Source organism: Gavialis gangeticus, unplaced genomic scaffold (genome assembly GCF_001723915.1).
Source record: "Gavialis gangeticus isolate Ggan-Ray unplaced genomic scaffold, GavGan_comp1, whole genome shotgun sequence".
In the NCBI taxonomy this organism is placed as follows: Eukaryota; Metazoa; Chordata; order Crocodylia; family Gavialidae; genus Gavialis; species Gavialis gangeticus.
Genome location: NW_017729025.1, coordinates 157,676,317 through 157,686,457, shown reverse-complemented (window position 1 = coordinate 157,686,457; position 10,141 = coordinate 157,676,317). Strand labels below are relative to the sequence as shown.

Here is a 10,141-nt window from a genome sequence, read left to right as displayed (position 1 = left end):
GGCCACAGTGCAACTCAATGCATCAACTCAACCCTGCACACTGGCCAAACCCTGGCGTCACCCCATGTGCTGACCCGACCCCGTGTATCATGTCTAGAGTGACATGGAGTCTGGCCATGAAGCCATTCCGTGCTGGTGCAATGTGGTGCCTGGGCTGTGTCATACAGACTGGGGGGCACCCCAAAGGTCCTGAAATTTGGTGACAGGGAAATGATAGTAACATTAACTGCTGCAGTTCTGAGAGCAATTAACACTGCAACTATTCCCCTGTTGCAAAATTTCCAGACCTGTGGGAAGCCCCATGGGCTGGATGACATGGCTCTGGCCCACAGGGCAGAGGTTGATCAGCAGGAGGCTAAAACATCCCATAGTCACATCAGCAACAGTAAACCTACACAGTAATCCCTTCAAACATCTACCTCTCAAGCCCAAGGCAGCAGCTGTTTAATAGTGGAAATAAAGCTTGGGATTTATGAGGTTAGTTCTGTAAAGTCCAAATTTGGACCACGGTTCCACAAGAGAGATCATAGCAGTTGTGACTAAACTGGTTTTTAAAAGATGGATACCCAAGAAGGGCACAAAGGGACGTGAGACCTGGCTTCCTATTTGGTTTAACAACATCAGGGTGTCATCAAGTTCAGCTTGCCATGCAGAGAATCCAGTCTGCCAAAACTTTCTTGAAACAGCAGGGTTGGGGGCTTCAGGAGACTGCTGCCAAGGGAGGGTTTTATTCTTTCCAGCCGTCCTATTTGATGTGGGCATATGCTGATTAGGAAGTTACATTCCCTTTGATGATTGTATGGGCTGTTGTATTGGCAGCCTGGTTGAGCAAGCTTGTGTTTCTGTTAAAGTTATTTACTCTTGGTTGTGGTTTTAAGTGGGTTTTTTTGGATGCCCTGGGCTCAGATAGGTGGTACTTCAAGTGCATTTAAATAAAATAAAATTATTAAGTAGCACTCAGCAGGCAGGCAAGTGAACGACACTGCCACCATTTGAAACAGTGAGTTGATTTTCAGAGGGAGAATGTGATTAATCTCCCTACAGCTTGCCTAGCACACAAGGGACAAGAGAAGGGCTACTGGGCTGCTGAAAGTGCTGTGAGTCACCTCAAGGGTCACAATGTCAGATCTCTGTTGCACACGACCTCTTCGCAGTCTGGTGTCCCCTCACCCCTCCAATACCATGCCAGAGAATGCAAGCATCTGAAGAACTAGGAATACAGTTTCCATCAGCATCTGACTGCTCCTCAGAGCTCTGCCTTCTCACCAGCTCTGGCTACTTAGCTTTTGAGCCCTGACAGTCACAGCTGGAGGGAGCTGGAGCACCTCCCAAGCATCTAATATTAATGATAGTTAAAGGATTCTATACAGCAACTCAGGTGACGCAGGCCTGTTGCACGCAAAGCTCTTGGGAGAGGAAAACTGGCAGAGGGAGAAAAACTTCAAAATAAAAGCTAACCAGTACATGGCTTGAGTAGCTGGAGCCACGGTGTGAAACATCCCAGCACTCAGGGCTCATAAACTGGGATTCATTCCTCCACTTAGAGTGAAGGACTTTCCAGTGACACTGAGCAGGGAGTGAATGGCAGCCAGAAACTACAAGACGGATGGGATTTCATTACTCTGCCATTGTTATTAGAGTTGCGTGTTTAGTGGCTGTTTCCATGGTGGGATGCCAACCACTGTTAATTGCATTAAAACCATGTTTTGATTCACTCAGATGGGTGCATTGTCCAAGTAATCGGCTGGGAAATGGATTAACCAGGCTTAGCTTGTATAATATATACAGCCACTGATACAGATCCATAAAGCTGCAGAATCTAGCAGTCTGCAACTGGCTCTCTCTTGAGACAACAGAAGGGGTTGGGATCACACTGGGAATTAATCACAGTACAAGTCATTAAAAAAAAAAAAAACCTACTGACTAGCTCGTGTAGCACTAAGAACCGTCAAGGTGTTACAACTCTATGGGTTTATGCCCTTGCATAACTTTCAGAGAAACCCTGCCTGGCTGATCTTTCCTCCAGGCTCCATGGCTGCATGCCAGCAGCTAGCTTGGTGCAGAAGTCTGGTGTGTCACTGCTGATGCACTTGCAGCAATAAGAAGCTTCCACTCTCTCTTTGACTCTGTCCCTCAGTGCTGCCTGTAAACTCCACTATTTCACAATTGCATTAAGATGCTGCAATCTTGGTACCTTCATGGTATTCTAGCAATTCTTGGCATTTTGCCACCACTTCCAGCTCATTCCCAAAACACTGTGCCATGTTATCATCTCCGTTACTGTGATCTCCTACACTTTAACCTCCTCACATCTCAATTCTTCCTCATTCCCTCTATACAAATGTCTATGATCAAAACCCATCCTATGCTCCTGACCACGGCTACCTTCTTCTTGATTTCCTTCCAGTCTTCCTCCTTGCCAGTAAATACAAGCTATTTCTCTCTCAAGCAACCCCAACTAGTTCCTCTTTTCCCAAACACTTTGCACACTTGATGCCCCACCCAAGCTTCTCACACATGCTCCTCATTGCTCTTGACCTAGACCAAATTTTATTACATGAAGCATCTTCAGTGACTCTGATAATCATGCCTTCTGATTCAGAAGAGGCCATCTTGATCCTTATAAGAGATGCCATGCAACATAAAAACCAAGGGGGATGGGAAACAATGAGGCATTTCTCCAGTCTCATGCGTCAGGTTGCAAAGGGTAGACTTATTGCGTAAGTTACACATATAACAATAGATTTTATACATATGTACATTACATAACATCTATCATTATGCATATACTTTTACACTAAGCCTTCCCTTTATATTATTTTTTTTTATATATTTTAATGGTTCACATATTTGCAAAATTTCCTCTATATGCAGAAAAATATGTCCCCATCTCCTAACCAAAGGATCATCAGGGGAACACAGTAGTGTAACTAGGGCTGGGCAAGTGTGGCATCAGCCCTGGGTACCATCTTAGGATGACGCAAAAGGTCTTTTGCAGGTGCCATCTTAGGCAGGTGCAGCTGCCATCCAGGGTGCAAAATTTGCTAGTTATGCCTCTGGGAGAAAAAGTAGGGATTGATGATCTAATGATCACAGAAGATAAACCAAGAGTCTCCTCAGCATTTGCATTTAATGTGCAAAGCCCCGACCCTTCCTCCTGGTTTGAGAAACAATTCTCTGAGAACGAGTCTCCATGCTGGCCTTTGCCTTCTGCTTTCTCTTTGGGCCAGATCCCAAGCCTATTAAAATCAACACAAGTAGTTCCGCTCACCTCAAGGAACTTGAGATAGGGCCCCTCGAGCACAGCAACATCCACATCAGTGGAGGATTTGGCTTGCACACAGTTGTTCATTTCTGCCTCACTGCCTCCCGTCACGCTCCTTCCCTCCTTCAAGCTGGTTTTGAGATGGCACATTGTCAAGTTCAGCCTCATCAGCGTGTCGTTTCCATTATCAGCTCTGCTCTGCACTCTTTCCCCTCCTCTGTAAAAGATGTTATCTAGTCTCCTCTCAATGATACTGACAAACTGCACTGGGGGAAAACTGTTGGTTTCCATGCTTAGTCAAGGAACATTGAAGAGGCTGCATTTGGCAGTGATCTCAGAGTGCTGCTCAGAAAGTAAATCGAGAGACAGTGACTGAAACAGAAAAGAGCAGCTCTGTTGGAAGTGACTACACACCCTGGATGCATACACTACTCTACAGTGAGTGAGTGGGTGGTGCTCTTCTGACTGGTCCTGGAGCAATGGCCCAACCAACAGAACCTCCCCCACCATGCCCTCTCCACTTACACCTTTGGGCACCGGAAGAATCCCCTGCCATGTCCACTGTCCAGGCCACTCCTGCCCTGCTCCAGCCACAACTGAGGGAAGCAGAAGTGCGGAGAGCTGGGCTTGGCTGAGGACAGTGGCAGCAGCACAAAGGTTCCCCCCTGCCATGCTAGCAGCCAGAGAACACCTGGAAGGACCAGCAGGGAGGAGGAACCCATCTGCTGCTGCTGCCACTGTCCCCAGCTAAAACTGGCTCTTCTGTCCAACTCCATCAGGGCTGCACAGAGCAGCTCTGGAGCCTCCTGCCCCTGGGTCAGCCAGGAGCAGAGGCTCAGTGGTGGGGAGGTGTCAATGAGCATGGAAGGAATCACAGATTCATAGAAAATTAGGGTTGGAAGGGACCTCAGGAGGTCATCTAGTCCAAATATCTGCTCAAGGCAGGACCATCCCCAACTAGGTCATCCCAGCCAAACTTTGCCTAGGCAGGTCTTAAAAACCTCCAAGGATAAGGAGTCCACAACCTCTCTGGATAACCTGTTCCAGTGTTTTACTAATCTCTTAGTGAGAAAATGCTTCCTAATCTCTAACCTAAGATTCCCTGGATGCAACTTGAGACCATTGCTCCTTGTTCTGTCACCTGCCACCACTGAGAACAGTCTCACTCCATCCTCTTTCAACCCCACTTCAGGTAGTTGAAGGCTGCTATCAAATCCACTTTCAGTCTTCTCTAAACTAAAAAAAAACACCAAACAGTTCCCTCAGCCTCTCCTCAGAAGTCACATGCCCCACCCCCCAAACCATTTTCATTACCCTCCACTGGACTCTCTCCAATTTGTCCACATTCTCTCTCTGGTAGGGGGCCTAAAATTGAACACAGTACTCCAGCTGTAGCCTCACCAGTGCTGAATAGAGGGGAATAATCACTTCCCTTGACCTGCTGGCAGCACTCCTACCAGTGCAGCACAGTATGCCATTAGCCTTCTTGGCAACCAGGGCACACTGTTAGCTCATATTCAGCTTATTGTCCACTGTGACATCCAGGTCCTTTTCTGCAGAACTGCTGCTTAGCCAGTCAGTCCTCAGCCAGTACTGGTGCATGGGATTGTTCTGTCCTAAGTGGAGGACTTTGCATTTGTCCTTGTTGAACCTCATGAGATTTCTTTTGGTCCAATCCTCCAATTTGGCTATGTCACTCTGAATCCTAGCTCTACCCTCCAGCGTATCAACTACTCCCTCAGCTTGGTGTTATCTGCAAACTTTCAGACGGTGCTCTCTATGCTATCTTCCAGGTTGCTGATGAAGATATTGAACTTAACCAGCCCCAAGACCAACCCCTGGGGCACTCCACTTGATACCGGCTGTCAGCTAGACATCAAGACATTGATTACTACTCTGAGTCCGATTCTCCAGCCAGTTTTCTATCCACCTGACAGTCCATTCATCCAGCCCATATTTCCTTAGCTTGCCTGTGAGAATGTTGTGGAAGACCTACCAAAAGCCTTGCTAAAATCCAGGTATACCACATCCACTGGTCTTCCTGTATCTACAGAGCCAGTCATCTCATCATAGAAGGTAATTAAATTGGTCAGGCATGACTTGCCCTTGATGAATCCATGCTGACTGTTCCTAATCACCTTCTCCTCCTCCAAATTCTTAGAAATGGATTCCTTGAGGACCTGCTCCATGATTTTTCCAGGGACTGAGGCAAGGTTGACCAGTCTGTAGTTCCCTGGATCCCCCTTCTTTCCTTTCTTAAAGATGGGAACTAGATTTGCTCTTTTCCAATAATCTGGGACCTCTTCCAATTGCCACAAGTTTTCAAAGATAATGGCCAGTGGCTCTTCAATCACGTCCTCCAATTCCCTCAGCACCCTCGGGTGCACCATGTCTGGCCCCATGGACTTATATCTGTCCAGCTTTTCTAAACAGTCCCTAACCTGTTCTTTCACCATGGTTGGCTGCTCACCTCCTCCCCAAACTGTGCTCTCAGGTGCAGTAGTCTGGGAGCTGACCCTGCCTGTGAAGACTGAGGTAAAAAAGGCATTGAACACTTCAGCCTTTTCTGCATCCTCTGTCACTAGTTTGCCTCTCCCATTCAGCAAAGAACCCACACTTTCCCTGATCTTCCTCTTGTTACTGACATACTTGTAAAAACCCTTCTTGAGACCCTTCATGTCCCTTGCTAGCTTCAAGTCCAATTGTGCTCTGGCTTTCTTGACTTCATCCTTCCATGCCTGAGCAATACTCTTATACACCTTCCTAGTTGTTTGTCCAAGTTTCCACTTCTTATAAGCTTCCTTATAAAAAGAAAGCAAGTGCTGAGAGGGGTGGATTCTTACCTGCTTCAGGGACTTAAAAAAGTCCACAGCTGCTGCTCCCACAGTGTAGGAAAGGGAGGTGCAACCACACCACTGCACCCCACTCTGGATCCAACCCTGGGCTTACATGAGAGGGAGGCTAACCCAGCATGGTATTGCACACCATCAAATGCTTTGTGTCAACAGGAGTGGAGAGTGCACAGAACCTTGTAGGCTACATATAAAGGTCAGGTCATACTTATTCAGGTCCAGAACAGTGCTACATCTCCCTCCTTAAAAATGAACCACATATTACAGAAATGCAAACAGACAATATGCTTTCCCCTGTGACCAAGGTTTGGAGTTCTAGGGTGATAGGCTGCAGCTAACATACTACAACTCCTGTCTAATGCAGCTGAATTTACATATTAATCAACCTACTCAATGCCTTGGAGAGACAAAAATTTCCATGGTCACTATTGCACATCTGTGCAATTGGGAAATAATGATTTTTTTTTAAAATTTAGATGAGGTGGATTTGCAGAGAATGCAAAGTTAGAGTTGTTTAAAAAAAGAGAATTAAATTTTAATGAACTTATTTAATATAAATTTATGGCATCTGTTAGAGTCCCTGGATACCCAAATGGCTAGAAGGCAGCAACTGGAGAATGATTCACGGTAAGCAGAGTGCAGAGAATTATAGATGCATGGCTCACATTCATGTTAATTCTTCATTCCCAGCGTATTACACTGAAAATCTATGCCAAGCCGTACTGAAGAAGTATAAGAGTGTCTCTGTGGGGAAAAAGGGAAACTTTACCAGGTGTGAAATGCCTGTGGACAAAGGAGTCAGGTGACCAGGATGATAGAAAATACAGCTGCCATGGCAGGCAGAGAATAGGAGGAGGCTGCAGCAGATAAGAGAACCGTCTATAGGACTTTGTTCAGCCTACAGAAGCAGTGGAGATTGGAAAAGCACACCTCCATCAGTTGATGTGCTATCAATTGGTTAACACTCAATGGCTTGAGAATGGTGGGCTAGGACACTAATTTAGGACTCAGGAGATGCAGGTTCTGTTCCCAACCCGGCCACAGATTTCTCACGTGGCCCTGGGTAACTTACTTAACCTCCCCATACCGCCATTCCCCATCTGCAAAATACAGATAATATTACATCCCTATCATTTTAAGTATTATTGACTGTGAAGCATTCATATATTACAATGATAAGGGCCATTAAGTAGATGGACAGATTTGGTTTCTTAGTCATTTCTCGAAAGAAGTAAGCTCTGTAATTTCATTCCTCATCTTTCAAAGATCAGAGTTGAAGGTTATTCAATGTTTTGAAAGCAGTTTTGAGCAGCTACAGATAAAATCAAGTTATTAGGGATTTATTTTTTTAAGTGTTCAATGATGGAAATATAAAGCAATACACTGTATCTCTGACTTGACTGGACACAATCAGAAAAATTGAAAAATGCACACAGGAGCAATCCCAGGCTGTTTCAAAGCTGAACGGCTCTGAGTTCACTCAATTCCCATGCCGGCTGAGTTAATGGATTTTCAATACAGCTGCAGCCCTGGAAGTCTCTGACCTCCAGAGTTTACAGGGGGAAAAAATGGTAAAGTAAAACAAATCTGCCTCAAGTAAATTACCTTTCGGACTGCTGACCCACGTACAAACACATTTCACCAGAAAAGCATTCAGAGATACTGCAAATCTTGCTCAGTTTATATAAGTTGCCATGAAGATTAGCATCTCAATATATAACAGACCAGCTCTTCAGCCTAGCTCCAAAGGGCAACAGCTCTTTACAGCAGCTGAGAGGCTAAGCCAATAACCGTAAATCAATACAAAATTTGGATGTGCAGTGTTGCTAGCTATAGTTTCAAAACCCGTCAGAGAAATAACTCAAGATACAATACCAATATCTAGCCCAGGTTGGCAGTGACCAACAGACTTCCCATAACCCTTTTGGAATCCTGCACAGAGCGAGTCAGAGTGTCCATCCAGTCCCTAGCACCCATCTCACAAAACACATGGTCAGAATTAGCACGCAGTCATAAAGCAGACGAGGACTCAATGACCCTGAGTCATGCTGAGATTCCATGTCATCCCTAGAGATGGAGCCAGCAGGGCAGGGAAAGACTCAGTGGTAGGGCACCATGGGAAAAATCAATGTGTTGTTACTGCTCATGCTGCAAGCAACCCTTGGCTTCCCAAACCATCAGCCCATCTCGTAATAGTTCCACCAGTATTGCCTTTCACTTTCAGAATGAGAAGCAAAATGGAAATTCTTACTTGTTTCACTGGGTGGACTTGGATCAGAGGAAAAGAAGAGGACATCGATAAGATTGAATGCTGGACCAGAGTGATACTGGCTTAACGTATTTAAAGCTCTGCCAAAGAAAAGAATACAAAGGTTATGAATTTAATGGAATGTATCCAGAAACCCTGATAAGCACCAATAATATGCTCACCCTGCAGGAACTTCTTAGTATCTGTGCTGGGACCCAATACAAATTGAGACTTTTCCAGGGGCCCTAGGATGCTCACTAGCAATCAGATGCACGCTAGGGATGTAAATATTGTTTTAAATCACATTTGTTTTAACCTCCTCTAATTATATCAGTTAAAGGATTGACCAATAACACAGCAGCTCTGACATAGCAGCCCACTCCGGGCTTCAGGGGCCCTTTGACTGGTTGGGGAGGGAAAGGCAAGCTCAGCCAGACAAAGCAGCCCAGGGGAAGCCCTGTGCTAGGAGGGAGGGAGCACCTGTGAGAGCAGCTAATTGATTAATTGATGAGTCCTTGGGCTGCGCCCTGTCTTCCTCTTAGACTCTGGGTACTAGTTCCCCTTGCCCCCCACCTTGCCTTCTGATTGGGGCACTTCACAGCTTCCCTTCCATGCCAGACTGCACTGGCCCCAAGCTAAAGCATAACCAGTAAGATAACCAGTTATTGCTGCATTTATCGGTTAAACAATCGATTAATCATTTAACCTCTCACATCCCTACTACACAACCTGGTTTTCAAGGTGAGAGCTGTCCTTTTGGACCTTTCTGAGACTGTGCTGTACTGCACTATTTTCCAGGGAGGGAAAAATTGACAGCACATTAGCTCCCAGGAGGCCTGACACATGGATGAACATCACATTCCAGAACAAATGGTTTTCAACCTTGATAGATGCAGGACACCCCTCAGAAAGCACCAGCTCTTGGCCTCTTCTTATTTCTTGACAATGGAAAAATGCGCTCTAAGGAGAATAACCCACAACATGCAGCTTGCCAACCTGAAATCTGCCTTTATACAACAAAGACAATCCAGCAGAGAAATACACTGCATCTTTGAAAGCAACATCCAAACACCCCACAGCAACCTTCCACAATATAAAAAGAAACCCCGCTGTGACCAATCACCTCAGGTGGTCACCTACCACCCTATGCTTGAACCAATAAGAAGAATCAGTGAACAATACAGCCTATACTTAATAAAGATCAGACTTTGAGAGAAATATTCCCAGCCCCCTAGCCTCCTAACTTTGCCCAGCTCATCATCAGAAGCAAACTTCCTCCTGTTCAAGACATCAAATGGGACACTTGCCTTAACAATAACCTGGTCAGCACATCACTACTGCTACAACAATCAACACCCCAACACCATAACCATTAGAATCCATGAATCCTACACTTGCTTATCCAAAAATGCTTCTCTCTCATCTAGTGCACCAAATGCCTTGAAGGAAATTATGTGGGTGAAATCAGATTAAAACTACCTACCAGCCTGAATGATCACAGGAACAAGATTAAAGATAAAGATACATAACCACATGTGGAAGAACACTTTCTACAGAACAACCACTCACTTCATGTCCTTGCTATCCTCATGCTTAAGGGAAATTACAAAACACCTTCAACATACAAGCCTGGAAACAAAAATTCATAAGCTGTCTAGATATTAATAACCAAAGGGTGACCACTGATACTGAGTTCATGCCACACTACAATCTACCTGCCTCCGTGAAATTTTTCTCTACACTACAGGTGTTAACAACCTCCTTCCCTTTTGAAAG

At 45.3% G+C, this 10,141-nt stretch overlaps 1 protein-coding gene across 1 annotated transcript in view; it reads right to left on the bottom strand.

Annotated features, from left to right (window-relative positions):
• Positions 1–10,141, bottom strand: part of IGHMBP2 (immunoglobulin mu binding protein 2) — a 168,731-nt gene that overhangs the window by 133,150 nt on the left and 25,440 nt on the right. The window contains exon 4 of the mRNA XM_019519850.1: positions 8,369–8,466. Within this exon, the coding sequence (XP_019375395.1) occupies positions 8,369–8,466 (98 nt within the window). The remainder of the gene's footprint in view (positions 1–8,368; positions 8,467–10,141) is intronic.